This window comes from Nycticebus coucang, chromosome 14 (genome assembly GCF_027406575.1).
Source record: "Nycticebus coucang isolate mNycCou1 chromosome 14, mNycCou1.pri, whole genome shotgun sequence".
NCBI lineage: Eukaryota > Metazoa > Chordata > Mammalia > Primates > Lorisidae > Nycticebus > Nycticebus coucang.
In genome coordinates this window covers 590,203-615,814 of record NC_069793.1, presented here as the reverse complement: position 1 = coordinate 615,814, position 25,612 = coordinate 590,203, and the positions used below count along the sequence as shown (strand labels likewise).

The following is a 25,612-nucleotide window of genomic DNA, read 5'->3' as shown; positions in this document are numbered from 1 at the left end:
GATCCCTCCCTAGAGATTTCTTGGACCTGGCAGGAACACTCTGAGGCCAGTGTGGGGAGGACCTGGGTCCCCAGTGTGGCAGCTTGAGGAGTCTTATTCTTGGGCCCAGGCCACATCCACTGACAGTGGTTGTGTAGGGCTCCTGCCTGGCCTCCGAAACACCCGGCACTGTGGCCCTCTGTACTCACTCTGCGCAGCCTGGCCAAGCCCCCCACAGTCCTGGCTTGGTGCCCATTGTGCCCACTCCCCGACCCCCATCTTGGGGTCTCATTTCTGGAGGTCAGCTCTGCATGTAAGGTGAGGCCGTCCTGTATGGCATTTTCGCGTTTTGTTGTTTAAAGTGTCCCTTGTTTCTTGGCTTCGTGTCCATTACCAACAAGCTCCACTTTAGCTATTTGGGACAAAAAAATTGACCCACAGAACTCACGGCTGGAAAGCGACTGTGGAGCAGACACAGAACTCATGGCTAGAAAGTGACTGTGGAGCAAACAGAACTCACGGCTAGAAAGCAACTATGGAGCAAATACTCGGCAGAAACACTGCACTAAATGCAGCTCAGCAGCCCCCAGTGCCAGGTGGGCAGCACAGAACAGAGGCGGCTCTCACACTGGTTTGCGTTGTGGCAGCATGTGCCTGGATGGCCACAGAGCTGGCAGTCAGCATGTCACCAGCACAACACAAGGCCATGCCCGGGCTGAGCAGGGAGCTCAGCGCCTCAGCTCCCGATACACTGCACCCACCCCACTAGCAGTGAAGGACACTTTGCTTTTAACTTCCTGCTCCCCAGAGGTTGCCCATTGCACTGGAGACTCAGCTCCCAACGGGCTCTTGTGGAAAGAGGGACACGTCCCATGCTAACTCCCATGTTTTGGGTGGATGTTCTGAATGTACCTGTTAGATTCTGCCTCCCCTCCCGCCTCTGGAGTTCACTGGCACAGCCTCAGATGAGCTCGCTAGTCCTGACTGGCTCATTACTCCCGTGTCATCAGCTAAGTTAGAAAATACTCAGGAACAAAAACGCTGAACTTCCCCTTAAAGAACTTTATTTCTCTATTTTTATATGGATCATTTATTAAATTAGAAGGCTAAGAAGTAAAAATATACTTTACAATCAAGGAAAAAATATGGATGCTGGACCCCAAAGAAAAAATCAGAAACACCAAGTTCTGAGTCAGTCCTGCCAACACCGCAGAGCAGCATGGCTCAGCCAACAGAGGACACAACACCTCCAGGCACTGTGAGGAAGATGTGGGAAGGACCTTCCTCTATCCACTTACTCAACTGTCACCAGCTGACCCAGATGGACTGAAGCCAGTGGCCACTTAGACCCCAGGTGCACTCTGGCTCAACTCCCACCAGCCCCCACTGAGCGGCAGAAAGCAGAGATGGCTGGGTCAAGCTGTTCTCACTGGCCACTACCGTGATGCCTGCTGACCACCAGGACCTTCAAGCCCAGGAGCAGGGCCAGCCCCCGGAGACTAGGGCTGTCTATGCTCAGGCCCCAGGCAGCTGGGGCCTCCCTCAGTGTGATGGCCTTTGGTCTACACTGGACGTGGCACTGACAAGACAGGACAGTGCTGCCCTAGAAGGACCTACATGTGCCAGGAGCCCTTTCCTGCTGCCCTCAGTGACCTCCAAACAGGAAAATGGAGCATAAAACAAGGAAAAGGATTATCTTATTTAACTAAGGGCCCTATAAATGCGACCCTTCTTTCATCTATTAAAAAAATAAAGTGTTCATTAAAAAGAAAGATAGGAGATGGAGTACGTGTGAATCACCTTAAAACTGTCACTCTCCCTGGCACCAAGAGGCCATGTGCCCTGGGACAGCATCATTAAGGCAGAAACCTCACTCCTGGCCATACCTGGGAACCCAGACACCTCTGGCGAGGGGAGGCCCAGAGGCCCAGGCCCATTAACATAACCAACAAGTATCCAGACAGCGTCCTGACACGTCCTGCCCCCAGGAGGACATGTGCGCGTGGCACAGACCAGAGCATGAGGTGGAGGACCTAATGACCCAGGCTGTTGAAGCGAGTGGCCCAGGCTGCTGAACAGAAGCTGCGCTGTCCTTGCTCCCACCTGACCAGCACCCTGGAGGACCCACAACCAGGGGCAGCACTGAGCACCCCCCCATACTCTCCTTCAGGATTACAGAAAAAACTATCAATATGTTTGACAAAAAAACTTCCCCAACAGGTGGCAGAAAGCCCTGTCTTCTAGCTGACATGCAATTTAACTAATTTTAGAGGGAAAAGGACTGACCCTGGTACTAACTCCTCCTTCCACATCCTTCCTTGAAATGCGAGGTTCAGCATCACCTGCACATCCACACCAGCAGGACTGCTGTCTACAGGCTGGGAGCAGACACTTCAAAGACCAGCAACTGTGATTTAATGCAGAACCATGGACATTACAGATGTGTGACGGGTGCGCTAAATGCTGTTATTTAAAGTGCATCACTCCTGAGAAACCTCCCAAGTCCCTGATTTCCACAACTAGGCATCCCCAATCTGTCCCACGACCCACTATGTTCCACATGGTGACTGGCAGACCAGAGCTGTGGGTGCCTCCAGCCTGAACATTACATCTGCCAGATTTCCACTCCTCCCCAAACCCATCTGTAGCACAGGTGCCAGCAGAGCCCAGGCCCCCTGAGCAGGTATAGGGCTGCGCCTGTGATCCCACCCTCGCCTGAGCCCTGCTGCAGACTCTCGAGGAGCAGCCTGCGGCAGGACGGGCAGGACACAGGCACAGGGCAAGGGGACAGGCAGGAGTGGCTGCCACACGGCTCCCTCCACATGCTGGGGTGGCCTCCCTCTGCCCTCACACAGGTGGGTGGCAGGACAGTGACGCGGTGGGAGGCAAGAGACAGCCCCAGCTCAGCTCGTAAGGATCAGACACAGGGCGGCCGGGCAGACAGAGCATTGGGGAAGGATGTGAGTTTCAGCTTGGCAGTTCCAAAAATAACCCACAAATCACTGTGAATGGATTCTGTGTGCCTTAAAATTAACAAGTCTGTCCCAACTAAGTCAAATAACTGACACTGATCAGATCTGAAGGGTGTCCAACAATTCCTGACAGCAATCACTTTCTACAAGAGTGTTTTCCAGTAACAGCAAGAGGGAAGACACCAGCCCCAATCAACAGGGGAGTGAGCGCCAGCAACGGGCCCACCCCCCACCCCAGACCAGGCGGGACTTGCCCTCTAGGACCAACAGAGAGCATGAAACCCACATGCGCCCCAGAGCAGGTGTGAACAGGGTGGCACAGAGGTCCAAGGGCCATGGGGGCTTTTCATAGGAGTCTTGTTGGGACAGAGCTTCCTGGAACCCACAGGTGGCGGGTCCAGTGGGCCGGGCAGTACAGGGTGGGCCTATGACTCCTCGCCCATCTGGAGCAGGGAGTTGATGGCAGCGTCCTTGTTCCCTCTCTGGGCTTCCAGCACAGAGCGGATCACCTCCCTGTCCATGTTGGGAAACATGTCCTGGATGGCTTTCAGATCCTCCTCGCTGCAGCGAGGCTGGGCATTCACGGCTTGCGGTGGCACAGCTACAGGCATCATGCCAGGGCTGCAGACAGCAGGCATCCCTGGAAAGAAAGACAGAGTCTGGTAAACATCAGAGCTCAGGTACAGTTAGGGGATGTCACGCAGGTACAGTGCTAAGGGGACGTCATCTCACGCAGGTACGGCACTAAGGGGACATCATCTCACAGAGGTACAGAACCAAGGGGACATCACCTCACACAGGTACAGCACCAAGGGGACGTCATCTCACGCAGGTACAGCACTAAGGGGACGTCATCTCACGCAGGTACAGCACTAAGGGGACGTCATCTCACACAAGTACAGCATTAAGGGGACGTCATCTCACGCAGGTACAGAACTAAGGGGACGTCATCTCACGCAGGTACAGCACTAAGGGGACGTCATCTCACGCAGGTATAGAACCAAGGGGATGTCATCTCACGCAGGTACAGCACCAAGGGGACGTCATCTCACACAGGTACAGCACTAAGGGGACGTCATCTCACGCAGGTATAGAACCAAGGGGATGTCATCTCACGCAGGTACAGCACCAAGGGGACGTCATCTCACACAGGTACAGCACTAAGGGGACGTCATCTCACGCAGGTATAGAACTAAGGGGATGTCATCTCACGCAGGTACAGCACTAAGGGGACTTCATCTCACGCAGGTACAGCACTAAGGGGAAAGGGTACCAACTTTCTCTTGGATGCGTTGAGGGGTGAGACCACCTCAGCTGCCCCTGAACAATGAGCCTGCAGGAAACCTGTAAAACGTCAACCCCAAGCACCAGTGCAGGGAAGTGGGGCCGGGGATCCCTCCACCTGCTACTCGTCTTTAGTAACCTGTCCTCCACACAAAAATCCAAGTTTCGTTACTCAACACTCATGTGGGGCAGCATGGGGTAAAATCAAGGTGACGACCACCTGGGTGCTAAGAACGCGTGCATTTGCACTGCAGGTGTGACCAGGCTGGCCGAGGCAACTGTCTCCCTCTGAGAACTTGCCCTGCACCACACACATTCAGGCAAAGCCCTGGACAGTTGCAGTCTCCTCCCTAGCAGACACCCTGGAATGTGCCTTTGCAGCCTGACAGGCACGTCACCATCACTGCAATCTGGTAAGACGACACACAAAATCCATCAGCTAGCTGCATGCACATGTCCACGACCAACGCAGCACACATGTTAAAAACCACCCAGAAAAATGCTCATGAGAACTCCACAGTGGTGGTGATAGGAGTGGCCGGCCTCTGGGGGCTCCGTGTCACCCCTCACATCAGGTGTGGGAGGACAGACCAGGACAGAGACACAGGGTAGGGCAGGGGCATCAGGAGGCTTCTGGGTGCCTGCACTAGACTGAAGCTCTGGAACCTTGAATGCCCAGCGGCCGCCCACTGAGGAATGGGTCTCCTCCTAGAACTCCTGCCTATCCTGGGACAAATCCCAGTGCCTCCTGGATGGATGCGTGAGATCAGGAGTTCAGGATGTCCCCTGTGCCCGTGAGTGCCGCTCCTCCTACCACTGTGGCACCACAAGAAAACGGGCTTCAGACCCAGCCTCCCGCGACCCCTGGCCACAGGGCAGCCCATGCACCACCTCCTGCAGTGTGGTGGCAGGGGACGGACTAAGCAGTTGCTGGAAGCCCTGTACACACTCAGCTCCAGCAGAACAGCAACACCACTGGAGTTTGATGCTCCCGACCCAAGGGTGGACGCATCCTCCGGGAGCCATGGCATGGGTATGCTAGGTCAGCAGGGGACACTTCAGGAAACAAGGACAAGGAGATCTGAGGCCTGGGTGGATCCTGAAATCCCCAAGACTCAGGCAGAGCAGGGCCCAGATAAGAGGCAGTGGGCGGCCACGTGCTCAGCCTCACTGGCAGATGTGTGGCAGGCATAGGAGCTACTCCTCTCCCCAGTGGGGACTCACAGATGACTCTCAGTCATCTCAGCAAAATCAGATGCTCTGCTTACAAACAAGGCTGTCCACAGAACCAGAATGTGCAACTTTCCACATGGGAAGAGGTGACACTAAAAAGCTGTGGTGCCCAGAGCAGGCACAGCTGCTGTGTCAGCAGGAGGAAGCTGCCTCGGGACACACAAGCTTAAGCTTCCCCCAGCAGGAGGAGGCCTGGGGTGGGGGTCACCGTCCAGCTCCAAGATCACTGCCCAGCACCAACAGCTTCTTACAGCTCTCACACGATGGAGTGTATGGAAAAGGAAAAGCTACATAACACTCACATTTCAAAACTTCCCAGGGAATGAGTTAATAAACACATAACGGCAAAAAAATAATTCTAAGTAATTGGGGAATTGATAAAAACCCAAATTTCATTTTAAATTAAACCACCTGTTATCTTTAAATAACGTATACCATTCAGCTTTGAATGCTGCATCTGCTGCAATCCCACGTGCAAGGGCAAACGCCCTGCGGGCACCTGCGATTTGCCTACACGTCAGAGTGGGTCTGCCTCTGGCTGTTCACGCAGAAGGTACTTCCCACAGATCTTCCCTCCAGGCTCCTGCCTGTCCTGGCAGCTGTAGGTACCTGTAAAGGTGGCAGTATGGCTGTCTGGGCAGCTCCACAGGAACTCAGGCTACAGCCACAGCGGCCAGGAGGATGGAGGGATGAGCGGACCTGACACCAGTGTGCACGGGAAGCTGCTGCCCGGTGAAGCCCAGGCTGGGAGTGTGGGGCCCGTGCCTTCCCACTCAACTCTCTTCCCGTGATGGAGAGAAAGGAAGCAGGTAACACGCAAAGGATTCCCAAATATAGACAAGGGCGAGTTCCCCCCCCCCCCATGAGGCACAGTGGGTGGCCAGGCACTGGCCCTTCTGCCTTGGAGTCTTTCACTCTCTTGCCCACTGACGCTCAGGTGCCAGGTCAGCCTCAGACATGTTCTCCATGCCCAGGACGGGCTGCTGAGAGGCTCCCCCAGGGCAGACTCGCTGCCACCCTTCCTCACAGGAGGGGTGCACACAGACAGGCAGGGACGCACGCTCTCCTGTGGGGTCAAGGGTACACCGCGCTCGCCTCCGAGGCTCTACCCTGCCCTGGCAGTGGTCGCAGCTGGACATCCCTTCTCTGTTCAAGCACCCCTTTTGCTCCCACAAGAGCAAAAGCATCATGAAATCACACATTTCCCAGATGTTTCATGCCCAGATGTTTCTTTAAAATTAAGGTTAGAAATCCTACTGTAGCCTTATGATGCCTATCCACTATTTGAAATCTATTAAAACCCTAACTATATTTTTTTAAAAATAATCCTTCATTAAAAAATACGTAACCTACACTCTATCTTTAGGCTGCAATTAACATTCAGCTGCATTTTCTGTCCCGACCTGCTTCATCGTAGCTGTGCCCACACTTTGCGGCTTCAATTCTATGAAGAGGAGGGAGAAAACTAGGGGATGCCTGACTCTCCTCAGGGCAATGGCTCCCGTCAGCCTAGGGTGGGACTGGGAGGTCCTGGCTTTTAACTCAGCAAAGAGAACACTTCCGTGAGGCTCGGCCAGCCCAGGCCCCAGCCTTGGCATGTGCTGCACAGGACGCAGGCACAGCATTCCCTCTGGCCCTCTCAGCACTGTTTCTCTGCTGAAATGGAAACCACACGGTATCCCAACGCTGCCTGAGCTGGCACACAGGGAAGATGGGAATGGCAGCTAAACATCCCTTTACTTATAAGATATTCATTACAAAGTTTCACAAAATATTTAGGCACATTTAGCTGCCATTCTCCTTTTCCCCGTGTGTCAACTAGAGGGCGGCGCTGGAACACCCCACATTGCCCTGCACTTGCTTCAACCCTCTGCGCCATTACATTTCTGGGTCATCTCGAGTCACTTTCTACTATCTGGTCTTTCCTCCACTGTGGGTGGCGAGCGCTGTATGCCAGGCCCTGGCTCTCAGCACCAGGTAACTGCAGTGCTCGGAGCAGCTCTCTCCCACCTGTTCTCGCCCGGAACGCAGCCGACAGCCCAGAGCTGCCCAAGCCCCAGAGCCCTTCTCCCCATCTGGGTGCACTTCAGGCCACATCCTAGCACATCTGGTGTTAAGTTCTGACTCCAGAGCTGGCCTTTCCAAGTCCCTACTGCACACTGGCGCAACCAGGGAGTTGACAAGGCCTCTTCACTCTGGCTGGGCCAGACTGTGGTCCCCACACTACTTGGCCGCCAGCGGCTCCATCCTGAACTGAGCAGCCAGGACCCCATAGCCCCACACACCTCTGACACCCTGCCCACGACTCAATCACTTCCCTGGGCCTGGCCTCTGACTTTCACCCGTGGGCACAGGGGACCTGCTATGCCTGCCCAGTCCCCACTCCCTGGACCCAGGCAGAGACGGGGTGACTGCAGCCTCAACCCAATGTCTCTTCTCCTAGGGGCCTGCTGGGCAGCACAGCCACCGCCGTGGCTGTTTGTAGCCGGGGCCCAGCTACTGCCACACGGGAAATCAGCCCAGAGCCAACATGAAGGCCTGAAAACGCGACGGTGTGGAAGCTGCACCCTCTCAGCTCTGCTGTGCAGCATAGGCTGCCAGTCTGGAGAGCAGATGCTGCAGACGGCGACAGCAGCATGTTCTGCCTCATGGGCCTTCCTGGGCGGTAACTCACGTCCATTATAATGCTCAAATCACCATTTCTACATCTATAAGAATTTCAACTCACCTTATTACAGAAAAACCTAATTCTATTTTCTACATATGTACTAAGAATTCAAATGCAGCACTACCCCCCACTCCCCTGCACTTTTGGAGGGATCTTCATGACACGGCACACACACACATGAAGCTCTAAGCCTCACGGAGCGCCTACCCCAGGGCTCTACGTTCCTGCCCCTCCTCCCCACAGCCCCTGGGGTCCCCACCAGCCACAGCCCGGGGAGGAAGGGCCCCACACACCTGCAATGGGCACGTAGCCGACGCCCTGCTGGTACACGGTCGGCATCAGCACCACCGGCTGAGGTGGCATCACCATCGCGGCTGGCAGCAGCTGAAACACACAGAACATACCACATGCCAACCTCATCACTCCATCACACTGCCACCATCTTGGCCATGAACCTGGGAGCACAGAGCCCCCTGTACAGATGCTGGCTGCTGGGCCAGCACCCACCTGCTCCAGGGGGCTGAGAGACTGAGTGGCTGAGCGATGAGGAGACTCACAGCCCTGGCTGAGCATGACCAGAACAGAGTGCGTCTGAGCAGCGCCTGAACACACACTGCAGGGTATCTGGTGAAAGGAGCCACATCAGCACTCGCTTCAGGGCAGTCTCAGATTTCAGTTCAGAAACTGTTAACTGTGGATAAATTATTAAGTACAAAAATGATTTTGTGCTCATCTAAGAATGCCTGCCAAAGACGCATAATGACACGTTTCTGAGTGACCACGCTCACATCCGCCACTGCATTTTAAACATTCCAGCGTCTCCATGATCGCAGTGCTGTGCCGTGGCCAGGCCGTACAGCGGGATCTGCCTCAGCAGGGTGGGAAGAGGCAGCCCACACATGGCTGCTCCCTGCGCAATGGGCAGTCGGCACACGGGCCACTCACCTCCTCTTCACTTCTACACATGCTCCAAATTGTCTACAGTAAAAAGTTAAAAAACAGTAACTTTTTAAAAACTCCTGGGTGATGCACAGGAGCTGCCAGGAGCCTGGGTCCTCGATCCCTGGGAGCTGCAGGTGCCCCAGGGACAGAGATGAGCGGGAGCGCCAGGTTGGACCCTGCCCAGCATGGCCAGGCCTCCCCTTTACAGTCCCAAGGGCAGTGGTCTCCAGGGGACCTGGGTGTCCCTGAAGAGATGACTTGACACTTCCCAGCCAGGAACTGCCCTGGGGGAGGGCACCCGGCACAGGACCTGCTCACCACCTGCGGCTCTCACCCGAGGGCAGGCCCATGTCAGGGACACAACATGCACCTGGAGCAGCCCCTTGTGGGCACATGACCCTCCCCGCACTGCAGCCTGCCCACAAGGCAGGCCTGGGCTCACCGAGTAGGACATGACCAGGTTGATCATGCCCTCCTTGTCATCGCCCTGCCGCCCACTCAAACAGTGCCACTTGTCCTCCACTGCGCCCTCCTGCTTCAGGGACTCGGGGATGGTGATGTGGGTCCAGGCAATGCGGTCGTCCATGGAGAAGGCTCGCTGTGGAGACAATGGAGAGGGCATGTCCACTGCAACCCCCCCATACCTTCCCCAAAGCAGGACCTCTGCCCTCATCTGCAGGACAGGCTCCTCCCACACCAGCCCCCCAATAACAAGACCCCTTGACACCTCTAGGCCTGGCCAAGCGAGGACCTCAGTGGTGCCAAGAGTGGCCATGGTCACCTCCACACTTCCCATACACTCCTGACTCTTCCAAGGACCAGAGAGGGAGGAGGACAAGAGGAGGAAAAGGCAAGGGGCTGGCGGCCGACCCACATCCCTCCCGAGCCCTCACCCCGCCAAGTTCCCATGTGACGCCACAGGCACGAGACGCCAAAAGACAACCTGGGCACCAGCCCTGCTACACACACCTGCACTCCCGACTCCCTCAGAGATCCCAAACAGTTCAACACAGGACCACTGAAATGGCTCAGGATGCTCATGCCACCAAGAACATTCCCGCCCAATAGTACAGCATTACTCCCTTGAGACTCAGCCTCAGGTGAACAGCAGCCACCCAGAGGAACCCACAGCCACAGGTAGGGCAGGTGCAGGCCACTCTGTCTCTAGAGGGCTCCAGTTCGTCCCAGGAGAAGCTGTAAACCACCCTTTCAAACTCCGCATCAAGCACCCAGCAGAATGCCCGGTGTGGGGCCAGCTGTCCCAAGTGCCAGCGAAGTAGTCCCTCTCACCTCATCAAAGATCTCGAGATAAAAGGAGTCCACGCCTGGGGGCACAGTACAGTGGATGACTTTGTTCCAGCGCGGGTTCTTGGCACCATTGTGGGCTGTGGGTGTCTCGTACACTGCGTAGCCCAGGCGCAAGCGGCAGTAGGGGTCCATGCGGGTCATGCCATAGTTCTTTGCCAACTTTGCCTGAAATAAAGCCAAATCAGGAAAGGGAGGGGCCAAATGCCAGCAGGGAAGCCAAGTGATTGCCTGGGCCACTGGGCCCTGAGCCCCTGTACATCTCCTGAGGACAGACTCTGCTGCTCACGCTTTGGCACACGGACACCAGGAACAAGGAGAGAGCCCCCATGAGGCCGTGTGCCTCCACAGTGAGGCGCTGGGAGCCATCCCCATCTGCACAGGATGCAGACCCCTGCTCCATAGACAGCTGGTGCCCCAGCACCCTCCGGGGAGTGGCAGAACAGGGTGGGGATGTACAGGGAAGAGCAGAGAGTCACAGACCAGTGGGGCAAGTGAGCACCTCAGAGAATGGGGACCATTCTACCCCAGGTGGGCACCATGGGCCGTAACGCACCTGCAGTGCCCATTTTCCACTCAATGAGTGTCTCGGCTGTGGCCCCATCCCTGTTCTGGTCAGTGTGTGGGGTTGCAGGGACAAGACTTTCTCTGTGCCCCCTGCTCACAAGGTGCCACATGGGGTGGGGGGCCGAACACAAGACCTGAGTTCTCCATGGTCTGCTGGAAGGAGATGCCTGGCTCCTTGGGATGGGAGTGAGTGTGTTTCCAGTAAGAGACACATGGTAAGACACATGGATATTATGAATAAGACAGAGACCTTGGCATGTGACATCACTGTCTAGCAAACGGCAACTCAAAGCAGATGACAGGTTTAAATATAAAACCTAAAACTGTAAATTTTTATAAGAACACAGGAGAAGAGTCCATGTCACCTGCTGTACCCTCACTTAGGCAGCAATTCCCTCCCCGGCCGTTCCTCCTGCCACATCCTGGCAGCCATCTCACTCCCCTCAGGAGCCTTCCCTGCAACATGCAGGGCCCACTGGGCCTCCCTTCCAGGTGCACCTGAGTCCAGGTGCATCCGCCTCTGCCCAAGGCCTACCATAGCAATCTGAGTCTTTATGACTCTGCTCAGGACAGGACATGTCCCATCAGCTCGAACCACAGCATACGGGTGGCCGCAGTCCCTGTGAGAGCAGAGCACCTGCAGCTACACAGAGTGACCAGTAAGAGGCCCAAGGTGTGCTGCACACAGGACCTAGAGGAAGAGCTGTAGTGAGAGCAGGACAAAGGCCCCCAGGGGGGCCTCTGGGGAGGGGGAGGTCAGCAGTGGCCAGAATGAGGCAAGCAAGCTGGGCCTCAGCTGGAGGAAGGCTCAGTAGGACAGTACCACAAGACCCTTGTGGGGAGCAACCTAGCCTGGCCGCACTCCAGGGGCTGGGCAGGTTGTGGGGGTTCCAGAGCAGGGACTCTCAGCCTGACCTCAGCTGTGCGGAGGGACGGGGCCTGTGCATGAGGGGGAAGGCACCACTCAGCAGTCCCGGCCTTGAGCCTCAGCTTTCAGAGAGTAGTCTGAAATGGGGCTGAGCATCTGGCTTAGACCAGAGTCAGCACACACAGTGTTTATACTGCGGGCTCCAAGGGCCACTCACCCAGGGCAGGTGGGCAGAGATGGGGAGCCAAGTGGGGCACCCCACATGTGGCCCGTCCGAAGCCAAGGAGAACAGCTCCATCCGGAGAGAAGAGAGCAGCAGGTGGAGGTGCTAAGTAGGGAGATAGGAAGTTTCCTGCCACTGACACGCCTGCAGAAAGGCTAGGGTGAGCCGCATGTGGCTGGGGCTCTCAGGCTCATGCAAGAACCAGCAGCGGCTGAAAGGTGGGCACCTGGAAGTCCCGGCCAGCTCTGGCACTCTTGGCCGCTGGACCCATGGAACAGAAGTGTCCTGCACTTGGCAGGCCCTGCCACCTCGCAGTCAGGGGGTGTCTATATCTGGGCAGACGCCCACCAAGTCACTGGTCATTGTCTTAATTATTTTTGTCAGAACCCAAGTAATCATATTTTCCACATATATTGTTTTTCAACATCAATAACCTGTCTCAGGAAAAACTGAAATCATAAAAAGTTCCATTTGTCCAAATAGGAAATGCAATGAGGCTTGGTGCCTGTAGCCCAGCAGCTAGGGCCATATACACTGGGGGTAGGTTCAAACCCAGCCAGGGTCTGCTAAACAACGACAGCAACAAAAAAAAGCTGGGCTTTGTGGCAGGTGCCTATAGTCCCAGCTGCTTGGGAGGCTGAGGCAAGAGAATTGCTTAAGCCCAAGAGTCAGATGTTGTGATTGCATTAATGTACACAGCTATGATTTAATTTAAAAAAAAAAAAAAAAAAAAAAAGAGAGAGTTAGACGTTGCTGTGAGCTGTGACACCATAGCACTCTACCAAAAGTGACATTGTGAGGCTGTCTCAAAAAAAAAAAAAGAAAGGAAATGTGGTGTAAAAGCTGGAATTCCCCACCCCACCCACCCCAGGCTGGGGGCAACCCAACACCCACCTGTACCACGGTGACATTAAGGCGGCCCACAGCACCCACTGCCCCTCCATACTGCAGCTGTTGGGCTGTCCGGGCATCCAGCTGGACCTGTTGCTGCTGCCTAGTGGGCGTGATGCGCAGGAAGTCCTGCGGGAGCTCACCGATGTACACCTGTTGGGGGGTGTGTGTGTGTGCATCAGCAGCTAGCAGGAAGAGTGTGGACAGCCACCAGCAGGCCAGTGGGCTGTGTGCGGCCTCAGCTCCTCTGTCTGTGATCCGAGGGGCTGCTGAGGCCACAGGCATCTACCCAGGGCCTACACCCCTGATCACACCAAAAGGTGCCCAGCACAGGCCAGCATTCTGTGATGGTTCTGAGGGAAGACAGGTTCTCATCCTCACAGGAGGCCATGAGGTGGCCCCTTGGTCCTTCCCAAACGTCCCACACACCCCATGTTCTGTGCCCGAGGTCCCTTCCCCTTGTCACCACACCACTCAGTCAAACCAAACAAAATGAAATCTGAACCTTGGATCCAAAATTACTTGGAAAACCCTTTGTGCTGATATACCTCAAATATTTCCACCTCACTTTGAATTCAGAAATACCCTAAAAGAAAACAGGAAGTAAAAAGATTCAAAACAAAAACCTCAAAAGACCTCACCAGGCCACAGGACTCATCTCCCCGGCCCTGTTCCCCAGTGTGTGGCCCTGACAGGGCAGGGTGGAGGGGGCCAGGCTCCTCAGAGACCCAATGAGGAGGAGCATGTAGGGACAGGGAGTCCTGGGTACCCTGGCTCTGTTAAGCCCCTGGAGGACCTGTGCACAGATCAGGTCCACGCCCGCTGCGGCTATGGCCTTCCTGTGACCTGTGCTGGGCAGGTTCCAGAATGCTCTGCAGTTTGCTGTGCTCTGCTTGCCATTCTCCCATCTCAGCACACAGCCGGTTGGAACCCAGAGCCATGGGAACAAACAACAAGGACTGGCCACGCCAAGCCCTGGTCTGCAGATGCCAAGGCCAGAGAGTCTCTGCAGCTGACCCGTGCCCAGCGGCCAGATCAGTGCTCCAAGCTTTCTTTTCAAAAGGTAGTTTCCAATCCCAGTGCTTTACCTCATCTCAAGTGGCTTCTGCCACATGCAGAAACTGTCCCAGGGAGGACAGCACCCACCCCTCCCACATCCCAGGAGCAACTGTGCACCAGGAAGAGCTTGCTCAGTGGCCAGGTGCACTCAGGCCAGTAAGGAGACCCTACTGTGGGAAGCGGGCGCCCGTGCGACCCCAGCTGCCAGGAGCAGTCTCTCAGGCCAGCCTCCCCAGGGCAGGCCTCCCAAGGTGCACCACACAGGTGCCAGCAAGTCCTAGGAAGGCACAAGACACCAAGCACCTGCTCCTTTAAGCACCAGGACCCACCCCCAAGGGTGCACAGCCCAGAACCCGAACCCTGGAGGGACACCAGGCCCCAGAGATATCACACCCAGGCCCTCATACCCGCCCCGTCAGCTCCTCATGAAAGGAGTCTCTTGCAGAGACACACTTGTTAACTGCTTTCTGGAACTGACACATCAGAGCCAAACTCTAGCTTGTCATCTGAGAAACAGCGGAATGCCTGGCCGGGCATGTGAGGGCAGGGCACAGAGCCAATGCCTAACATGTCCAGCAGACAAGCAGCAGGAGTCCTGCAGAGAGTGGCCTGTGTAGCAGACAGGTGGCAGGAAAAGCCTCTTGGGAAGTGCTACCAATCTTTGTTTTTTACCTCCTGTCTGTCCACATCTTTACACTAAGATGCTCAGGGAACACGCCTCCTTGCTCCTGTACCCTTTGAGGCTTTCACTAAAGACTGTGAAATCACTTTTTTACAGGAGAAAATAAAATTATATCAAAGGTCAAATGATGCAGTGTTACTATTCAACAAGGATTTAGCCCCAAATTACAAATATGCAGTGACGTTTTAACAACATAATTAAACAAACAAGTGAATAGAACATGAGGGGAGCAAAGTGGGCTCACTGTGGGGAAAGTCGGAGACGTCACCCCAGCCAGATGACCAACGCCAACCCCACAGCGGTGACTCACATGGACACCACCCCTGAGACAGGGCCACGTAAAGATCTCACTTGTGAGGTTTTCTTCCCCAAGGCAGATACTCCAACTTAGGGTGTGTGACAAGACCCAGGACCAGTGCTCCTCACACAGGGCCCAAATAACAAGGGAGCCTGAGAGACAGCTGTAGGCGGTGAGAGGGGTCTCAGAGGAGACCTGATGCTGTGCGGGGCCTGGAAGGGTCACAGACAGCTGGGACATCTGCTGACCCGGAAGCTCACAGCCAGGTACCCAGGTCAATCCTCAGCGCGAGAACACATGCAGCGGGACTGCTCAGGGGGACCTGGCTGAGGGACCCAGAGAGACTCCTTATGCCATCATTTTAACTTTTCCATTAAATATGAAATTAAAAATGTGCTTAGAATAGTGTTCCAGAAACCAGTTTCCTGCTACCATACCGCCAGTAATTGTTGAGGTATCAGCTTGCTCTGCTGACAGTGGTGTCTCCTGAAGGCAAAGTCCCTCCTCATCAGAAGGGTTTCAGTCCTCACTGAGCTCTCCATGCACGGCAGGAGCAGGCACTCGTCCTCCGCCCCAGCAAACAGACTGGTGCTAGTTGCATAACCGGTAGCTTGTTTGGTATGGCCTGAACATTATTTTTTTCTCTTCTCTCTCAGTCCCTGGGTTAAACTAAATCTTTTTATAATAAAAACTCTGAGCTCTGCCAGGAGAGCAGAGCAGCAGCACTCATGGTGCCAGGATGGGCAGGTGGCAGGAGGCAGGCTCCCCGTCGTTCCATCATGGTTCTCTCTAAGGAGTCCTTCTAACTTTCTCACTGTCCCCGCGCAGGAGCACTGCGCCACTGGAAACAGACTGTGCACACAGGATGGGCACGGTGCTTTAATGATTCTCACTTTTAATGTATATTTAGAATGGCTAAATCAAATTAAGTCAAACTAAAAGCTAAAAGCTACTAACACATGTGATTATCTGTTGAGCAACTTTGAATGTACTTTATTTGTTTATATAAATTGTAATCATCAAACCAAATACACGAATTAGCAACTTACATATAAACACAGTAATAGCAATGAAACTAAAATTTTTATTATTATTTTTTTTTTTTGTAGAGACAGAATCTCACTTTATGGCCCTCGGTAGAGTGCCGTGGCCTCACACAGCTCACAGCAACCTCCAACTCCTGGGCTTAAGCGATTCTCTTGCCTCAGCCTCCCGAGTAGCTGGGACTACAGGCGCTCGCCACAACGCCCGGCTATTTTTTGGTTGCAGTTTGGCCGGGGCCGGGTTTGAACCCGCCACCCTCGGTATATGGGGCCGGCGCCTTACCTACTGAGCCACAGGCGCCGCCCGAAACTAAAATTTTTAAAACTCAGTGGTGGCTTTTCTAACACAAGTAAAACACTGGAGAAAATTTTGTTAAAAATATTTTCAGTGAACTTAACTTTAAACTTTTGCTCAATTTGAGAACACACCTTTTAACTAGCTGCTGGACACAGTCTGTCAGCACAGCAACATGACCAGTGATGGGCTGAGCACATTCTGTGGGGCCAAATCACAAACGCCAACAGGCTTCATTCAGTGCTCCAGCCCATGTGCACATCTGCTCACCATCCCCCTCACAGCTCCCACAGGTCAGTCTTCTGTTGCTCACCGTGGACACGCTCAGGGGACACCCAGAAACACGAGGGAGCAATGACGTAGTAAGGAATAAAGCCTGCAGCAGAGCTGAGCTGGGGTACAGCACTGTGTAATCTGCTTTCTTCCTCCTCCCAGAACCCGACCAGTATCACCTCACAATGCAGACAAAGACTGTCAATGGCTCCAGGACCCCCACCAAAGCATCTACAGGGGCACCCGACACAAATGCTGTCACCCCAAAGCCTGTGACCTCTCATCACTCAAGGTCACTTCCACAGCAGATAGAGAAGCATGAAAAAAGCAGACTTGTGGATAAAGGTAAAAGGCACAGACCGCGAGCCTCTGGTGAGGGCCAGGTGTCCCTGGGAAGGAGAGGCCAGGACTCAGGATGAGATTGAGGAGGTCCAAGTGAAGGCGCAAACCCAGGCCCCTGGGTCCATGCAAGCCTCCTTGCTGTGTGAGGGGCCTGCTCCCGCCACCATCTTGCAGAGGACATTTACCACTAGGCTCACAACCAGGCTCAGAGCTCAGCATGTCCCACGGTTGGACCCAGGAGAAATGGCTTGTCCAACAAATAACCATACACTCGTGCAGTTTACATCCAAAATCCTGGGATCGTGGGCTGACACAGACCAGGCAGGTCAGGAGAGACCACCAGGTGGCCCTGACAGCCCCTCTGGCTAGCTGGCTGCCCTCAGGGCACTAGACACAGGAGCTAGAAACCAAGAGTAAAGGCCACAATAAGACTGAAGTGCTGGCCTGCACCTGCCATGGCCCTGCAGGCTCACACCCACTGCAGCACACTGATGGGTCACTGGGCTGGCCACCCTGCAGGCTCACACCCACTGTAGCACACTGATGGGTCACGGGGCTAGCCACTTATATCACCCTATAACTTCAGCATCTTCCAAAGTCAAGTTGGGAGGAAAACTCCAATTCTCCAGATGTCTGACCTGCACTCAGGTGGCTGAATGTGCCCGGCTCCTTCACTACACAGGGGCCCACACTGACCCTGGCAACCCTGCCCAAGGTCCCACACACTCCCCTTATTCCCCACATCTCCAACACCTCCTGTGCCTCCTCTACCTCAGCTGATAACTTTGCTTCTTGAAATGGGAAAAGAGAGAAGCCCAGAAACCAGGGGTGATGATCAGCAGGGGGGTGATCTCAGCTCCAACGAGCTCCTTCTCCCCTCCTAGACAACCCTGGCTGGCCAAGCTCTGCCCCTGCTGCTCAGACTCCTGTAGCCACTCAGGGCCCAGCAATTGCCATCTCCTTGTCCCGGGGGCAGGGATCACTCTTCCACTTACGCAGAAGTAGCACTTCCCTTTATTCTCCCTCCACAGCACCATCAGGAGGCTGGACCAGTCCCTGACCCCACAGCCCTGCTGCCCCAGGCCCACCTCAACCAGTCCTCATGCTCCACAGGGCCTCCTGGCACACGGCCACCAATAAATAACAAATAGGCCTCACAAGTCTGAACCCGACAGGTCCGGGGCCATTCCCGTCACCGTAGCCCAGAGTGCCCACTCCTCACTGACCCCGCCAGCATGGACGGATGCTCAGTGACTCACTGGCCTTTCTTGGGCATCAGGTCTGCCACCCCCTCTTCAATCACCCAGCCCCTCCTTCGTGAGCAGTGCGGACGCGAGGGGCACGTCAGGGCCAAGCAGCTAGGAGAGCTCCGCCCCTGCTGAGGCCTCTACACACACGTGTGAGTTCTGTTCAGGGCAGCCTAGGGGACTAGAGCAGGAGCATGGACACGTAGGCTTACGTGAAGCTACAGTGACAGAAGAGCCCTCAAAAGTTAGAACATGAAAGCTGACCAAAGACCATGTGACTGCATGGCACACAGCCGCACATCCCATGCCCGGAACAGAGACAGAAAGCTCAGTCCTCACACAACAGAACAAAAGCCAGCCAAGCAGCAGGCCCAGGGTGGACAGAGGGCCAGAGTCAGGTAGGTGTGACAGACAGGCACAGCGAGGTACTAGGCAGCACCCAAGAGCCAGGCCCCGAGGCGCGCTACAGATGACATCCCAACACCACTGTGGGCTTGAGATTTCCATACTAAAACACTGGGAAGTCACAGCTATCATGGCACTTGTATCTTAATGAAAGACAAACAGAAGATATCAATAAATTACACCAATGCTTCAGGCAGTGAAGTGTGGTAAGGTCAGGTAGTGTGGGCTGCTGCATCATAGCTGGCCAGCAGTCTCCCGCAGGACCTGGAAGACTCAGCTGAGGATAAGAAGTGCTTGTGTGGCAGCCTAACCAGGACCCTGTCTGAAAGGTCACGGACAGCAGGGAGGTGGTATGGCTGGATCACAGAGGGGGCCAGGAGGTCAAGGGAGCGGAGAACAGGGGCCAGGAGTCCTGAAGGCGAGTGAGGGCAAGGGGTGGTAGGCTGTGCCTTCCACCTGGCCCTGCTGGACACCTAACACCTGACTGCAGGGTATAAGGACAGATGGGCCCGTCAAACAAGGTATCAATTGAGCAAGGGTGGCAATGCAGGGCAGTGTGAGACTCCAGTCCCAGCGAGTTCTGAAGGCAGAGCCAGCAGGACTTCCCAGCAGATGGAGAGGAGGCAAGGTCATCTCAAAGCTCTTGGCCACAACTACATGAAGGATGGAGCTGCCGCCATATAGGAGAGGGAGACACAGATGGGGGAAGAGAAGGAAGGACCGGCCCTTGGTGTCTGGACCATTCCTGAGGAGAATCAAGCAGCTACTGGTTGTGTGAGTCTGGAGTTCAGGAGAAGGGGAGAAATGGGAGTCACCATCACTCGGGTGTTGTGAAGCCAGGACACCAGCAAGACCCCAGAGGGATGGAGTACAAACACAAGAGGAGAGAGACCCTGGGAGAGCCGGTGTGGTGGGTCTGTTACCTCCTAGGCTGCTGCTGGGGGTCCTTTCCAAAGGCTGGGAGCTCACTGTGGTGCTTTCTGAATGGAGGACCGCTGCTGCCAGCCCCCACCCCACTGGCACAGCAGCCCCTCCCATGCTCCTCCGCACTCACACAGCTAACCCCACCCAGCTCCAGCATCCAGCTTGTGCTAACACAAAACTCGGACATGGAAAGTGGCACAAGCAAAACCTCCAAACAGGGATCTGGCTGCACACAGTGACCAAGCAGCTCTCAAGTTCATAGTATCCCCACCTGCCAGGCCTGGTGCACGCCATGTACATGCGTGAACTTGGCCCAACAACACACAAACCCCAGAAAGGTTTGCTGAAGGGTGATGCTGGGACCAGAGAAGCAAACTGCCCCCATCGGAGGGTGGTCACTATGAGTGAAACCTCAAGTAATTACCACTAAAATCTCAATCCACCATTTAGAGGAAAATGACAGAGAAGCAATGAGACAGGCCAGAGAAGGGCGCTGAACACACAGCCAGTGCCTGGCAGTGGTGGAAACGCAGTCCGCAGTAGCCCGGAGGCGGCCACAGGAAGGCAGCTATGGCCTGGAATTCCACCCATAGCAAGTGCCCTTCAGGAAGGAGAGAAAAGATATCTACAAAAACTGGATTTTCCACCAAAGAAAATGAGTTTCACACCCTAAAAGATGACCCTGAAGCAAAAGCAAAATGATCCTAATGGCAGCTGTGAGATCCTAGAAGGGGTAAGAGAGCAGCAAAGCCACAAGTGACCAAGTCAAATAGCCCCATGCCGTAGGGGGGAGAAAGGGCAGGAGCTGCCCCACAGGACACAGATGGCACCCAGGCCAGGGTGAGGAGACAGGCTGTGGCTGCGGTCTTTGTATTGATCACGAACAGGATGATTATATTAATCAGCAAACATGATGATTAACTTTAGAACCTGGGAAGGCTGTGTATTAAAATGTCTAGAATAACTCCTAAGAGAACAGAAATACACTACTTATTTTTCAAGCCAGTAGAGAACAAATAATTGAATTCTAAAAAATTTAGCAAATCCTAAAAGGCAAAGAAAGGAAAAGAAACGAGAAAAAAATAAGACAAGAAAAGTTTTAAAAATAAATATAAAACTATTTAAGGCTGGGCACACTGACTCACTCCTGTAATGCCAGCACTCTGGGAGGCCAAGGCCAGTGGATTTCTTAAGCGCAAGAGTTTGAGACCAGCCTGAGCAAGAGCGAGACCCCATCTCTACTAAAAACAGAAAAACTAGCCAGGGGTTGTGGTGGGCGCCTATAGTCCCCTCTTGGGAGGCTGAGGCAGGAGGATCACTTGAGCCCAAGAGTCTGAGGTTGCTGTGAGCTGTGACGACACCAGGGCACTCTACCCAGGCCAACAGTGTGAGACTCTGTCTCAAAAAACAAAACAACAAAAAAAAAAACCCCAAACAACTTAAAAAACACTTTAAAAAAACCATTTAATGTGTTCCTGTGGAAAGACTTTAGATGTGTTAGATTTGACTTTTGAAGAATCCAGCCACGTGCTGTCAATGACATAAATGTTCAGAAAAAAATCTAATGTTAATAAAAAAAATCAGCCAAAAACTCTCTAAAAGAAAGCTGAAGTGGCTACACTAGTATCAATAAAATATAGGAGACTCTCTGTAAACTGAACCCGCCAAGGACTGTGACAAGCTGGTCAGCATATGGAAAGGACTCAGGCCTGCTGTGCTGGTACATACCTGTGGTGCGTGTCCACTCTGTGAAAATCAGGTCAACTTCAGGAGTGAGGAGGTGGTCAGCTGTGGAGGGTCTACTGTTACTAAAAGTGAAAGGGTTTTTTACTCTTTCCAAGACACCATATGGAGACAAAGTTCTGGCTTAACAGGAAAATGCAGCAGCTCCAAGCTGGGACTCACTGGCACCTCCACCTACAGGATCCAGAGCAACACCCACAGGCGCCCAGAGAGGAAGGACCGGGACCAGCCTGCGGGCCACACTCCCTGCACGCTCAGGACCCAGACCAATGGGAAGGGTGCCAGGTGAGCGGGCAGAGTGGCAGGGGAGGACAGGACGTATGAAAATCCAGGCTCCTCCTGATACTTGAAAAAAGAACACCAACACACATGATGAAAAAAAGCCAATTCCTTCCTGACTATTGGAAACTGAAGGAGAAACAGCAGCTTTTAGCTGGCCTTTCTCTCCGAGCTGTGTTTCTGGACAACCAGACAGCACAGGTGGAGGGAGAAAGCTTATCTTTACAAACAGTCCCAGTTAGTAAGTATCGAACAAATGATAAAATTCAAAGACCACCCTTTGCCATCACTAATGAAACTACTGATTCAGCAACAATTATCAATGAATTGGAGAGTGGGACCCTACCACCAGCCACCCACAGAGGAAAGGGCACTGTGAACAGGCAAACAGAGGGGCCAGGCTGCCCCACCCAGACCTGCACATGGCGCTCGCATCTCCACATGCAGGACACCCAGTCAGGATACCCATACACCTACCAAGGAGGCCTGCAAAAATGCTGACCCTGCCCTACCTACACCTCCCTAGCTGGCAGTCACCACTGGGGCTTAAGGCAGAGCCTCTGAGAACATTCCCCATGCTCTCACGAGGGCAGGGACCCACACGTCACTCCTTGTGCTTTTTAACAACAAGTGGAATGGGTACAAACAGCCCAAATAGTGGTATTTTTGAAAAGTAAGGCAAATACAGAACAGGGTTGTGGCTTCCCTTAGAGCCTGCTAAAGGAGAAACACCCTCCTAAAGACAAACAACACATCTGCTGAACATAAGCTCCAGTGAGCTCCTTCACAGCCCAGGGAACTTTGCTGCTGCTCAGCCCCTGGCTGACGCTGGTGCTGCCGCCAGGGCCCAGTGCCACCTGCATCACAGCCTCTCTGGGACTGAAACCGCAGTACCCTGGGACCTTCCATAGCAGCACAGAGGTAACGGAAAAGGATAAAGCCAACACCATGTCAGTGCGCCCTGTGGGAGTAAGAGTTCCGATGACTCCAGTGACTGGCCAGCAGTCTCTCCCAAAGTGAGTCAACTCACAGCGGAAGCAGCCAGGGCGAAGGCAGGTACTGCGCAGGGTGTGTGCCACGCACACAGGCCACAGGGGCTGCTGCACTGACCAGATCAACTCTGGGACCAAACCTAGCCCTCTGTGTGCCCCACCCCACCTCCGGACCCTGCCTGCTCCTGCTTTCAACATGCCCCCCCACCACTATCCACCCACACCCCATCCTCCCTTCAAGCTCAGGTTAGATGTTACTTTCTCACCCCACATCTGGCCAGGTTAGGCCGCCAATGACAAATTCTCACAGCACCTAACACTGGACTTAAGAGCATGATCTGATGGCAACTGTCACCATGTGGTTCACCTGTGCTGTCCTGTTTTCTAGGCTACTCTGCACGATCCCCATGGCAGTTAGTACACCCAGTTGTTCCCTACATCATGGCTGATAACACTGGTTAAAAAGTCACACGTGTGTACTCCACGTGTCACTCACACCCTGGTCCTCACAACACCTTCTTACAGTCAATGTTACTGCCTGCTCACAGGCCAGTAGGGTGCCCAAAATACCTGCTTGCCTACGTGTGCTGCAAATGAGCGACCAGGTCACACCCAGAACACAGACAAGGAGGCAGCACGTGAAAAGTCTGACAGAAAGTCAGGACTTGACACCACAGACCCTACATGTTTGAACATTACCTGACGCACCATTACTCATCAGAGCGTAATTATTTCAGCTGCGTGTCATCACAATGCTGGTGGCAGACTTCCTCACTTGAATTCAAACTCAGCCCCACATCCCAGGCAGGCTCCAGATGATTGGCTGGTCTCCCAGCAGGTGGAGGACACCTCCCAGACCACACAGTGCCACCCTGCCTGGCGACTGTGCCCACTGCTCTCCAGACAATGACGGGAGTGTACTGGTTCCCCTGCTGCTCTGCTCTACAGTCAGGCAGAAATGAGAAAACTGTTGACAGAATCAGCCCACCGGAGTGAAGGTAGAGGGACAGGACACTGGCCACCAGAGGCCATCCACGATACAAAGTCCCTCCGTTGACTATGCCACACTTCCACGCCTAAATGTGACAAGCGTGGGTCTGATATGCTTCAAAGCCTTCAGAAAAGGTACCTGTGCAACCAGGGATTCATTTCAAACTCAGAAAAAATGTTGTATGCCAAAAATTCGTCTCTTGTCAGGTAAAACACTATCAAGAATTGTCAGTACCCAGTTTTGAAGGTGGGGGAGCCCTGGTAACCACGGTACCCCAATCCTGTTCAGCGCTGGGCTTCCAACTGACGAGGCAACGCAGTATCACATCGGTAAGACCCCACGACCCTTGACAAGCCGCCTCAGCCCAGTCTGGGGCGCCCACTCTCTGAATCAACCCAGCTCTCCCAAATGATGACGCTACTGAAACCCGAGAGGCAATGCTCAGAAGGAGGAACATCCAGAAAGGGAAGGCCTCTTTGAAGCTCCGGGCTCCCACCCTCACATGTGCAAATGAAGAAGCTGAGGCTCTGAATGGTGGCCACTAACTGGGGACATGGCTGGACCCAAAAGCAGGTCTCCCTTGCTCCGCGTAGGAGAGAAAGAGGGAAATGCCTCCCTATATGGGACCGAGAAGGACTTGAGACCTCCTCCACCTGGGGGTCCCGCCAAGGGCCTGGGCCTGTCCCTCGGGGCGCCCCCCGCTCTGCCCCGGGGCGAGAGGGAGTCTGAGTCTCCCCCAGCGCCGCTCGCGGCCCCCCGAAGGGCGACCGTGGGTCCCGGGAGCCCGGAGGAGCCCGCCCGGCCGACCACCGCGGCGGAGGGAAGGAGCCGGGTCGAGGCCCCGCCCGCCGCCACCCGCCACCGCCCCCGCTCGACTGCGCCGGGAGGCCTCACCGGCCCGCGCTGCGTGCTGACGGTGGTCGCCATGGTGCTGCGGCCGCCCCTGCGCCTCGCCGACCCAGGGTCCAGAGACAGACGCGCTCTTCCGCACGGCCGGAATCTGCAACGCCGACGGTCGTCACCCGAGGCAGTCGCCGCCACAGTCAGCTGACGGCCACCGCGCACCGCCCCCACCCGGCCCCGCCTCACTGCGCAGGCGCTGCGCTAGGCCCCGCCCCTCCGGGCTCTTCGCGCACGCGCGCTGCCGCCTCGGGCGGGGTCCTGTTTCCTGGAGGGCGCCTGCGCAGTTGCTCTAGCCTGTCGCCCGGTAGCCTTGCGAAAAGGCTCCAAGAGTGGGCGTCTGCGCATGCCCAACCTCACCGGTTCTGCTAGGGCCCTGCAGGAACTGCCCCGGCCACTTTAATCCTCCCAGAGGAAAAGTGTCTGAGTTTAAGCTTTAAAATAGGAGTCGGGGTGCAGGAGAGAAGCGTGCGGGCTGGCGGGGGTCGGGATGGCGAGCCGGTTCCCGTCCCCCTTCCCGCTCCGCGGCACCTGGCTGCTCCTCCCTCTGCCGGCTCTCCGCGGGGACTGCGGGGACTGAGCCGAGGCGGTGGGTTTCCCGGGCGGCCCTGTGTCCTCATTCTTTTTGAGCTGCCCCAGATCCCAGATTTGATGGCCATTCCTGCTGGAGACGCCTTCTTCCTGGGCGCCCGCCCCGCGCTCTCTCCTCGAGTCTCCAAGACCACACCTGTCAGTGTGTCCTGGCATCTTCCCCGGTAGTCTCGATCTGCGCTCAGTGCACGCCCCAGTTCAGCTGCTGTCAGCCGTCTGCAGGCTGCTGATCACGAAATGCTACCCGGCCTGGACCCGGTCTGAGCTCTAGACCCACCTCCCGCCTCCAGGTGTTCACATCCTTGTCGGGTCCTCCTCTCCTCTTGAGGGCGGTTGGGGCTGTGACTTTCCCCCAAACAATAGAACAGGCAAGTGTGGTGGCGTGTCACTGCCATGGTTGGCCTGCATTGCATTATTCCCTCATGCCTGCAGACCCGCTCTCAGGGCCTCTCGCGCTCCGAAGAAGCAAGCTGCCATAAATCCGCAGCTTCAAGAAAACAAATTCTGCCAGCAACCTGAGGGAGCTTGGCTCCTTCCCCAGTCAAGCCTCTGGATAGAGTGCAGCCCACCTGCCTTCTCCGTCACAGCCGGGAGGACCCCAGCAGAGCTGTCTGTG

At 55.0% G+C, this 25,612-nt stretch overlaps 1 protein-coding gene across 1 annotated transcript; it reads right to left on the bottom strand.

Moving 5' to 3' along the window:
* Positions 1-2,377: 2,377 nt before the first annotated feature.
* TOLLIP (toll interacting protein) lies at positions 2,378-24,607 on the bottom strand. The gene is made up of 6 exons (XM_053560890.1): positions 24,400-24,607; positions 12,936-13,085; positions 10,369-10,551; positions 9,521-9,676; positions 8,430-8,520; positions 2,378-3,591 (listed from the first exon to the last, which is right to left on the bottom strand). The coding sequence occupies exons 1-6, from the start codon at positions 24,430-24,432 to the stop codon at positions 3,377-3,379; spliced, it is 828 nt and encodes a 275-aa protein (XP_053416865.1). The 5' UTR covers positions 24,433-24,607; the 3' UTR covers positions 2,378-3,376.
* Positions 24,608-25,612: the final 1,005 nt, after the last annotated feature.

Bases quoted from the DNA above. Each gene is read 5' to 3' on its own strand.
- TOLLIP (XM_053560890.1), bottom strand. From the start codon at position 24,432: ATGGCGACCACCGTCAGCACGCAGCGCGGGCCG. The intron at 9,677-10,368 runs GTGAGAGGGACT...TTGTCTCCACAG, and splicing joins ATCTCGAGATCTTTGATGAG to CGAGCCTTCTCCATGGACGA. The intron at 8,521-9,520 runs GTGAGCCCAGGC...TGTGTGTTTCAG, and splicing joins ACCTGGTCATGTCCTACTCG to CTGCTGCCAGCCGCGATGGT.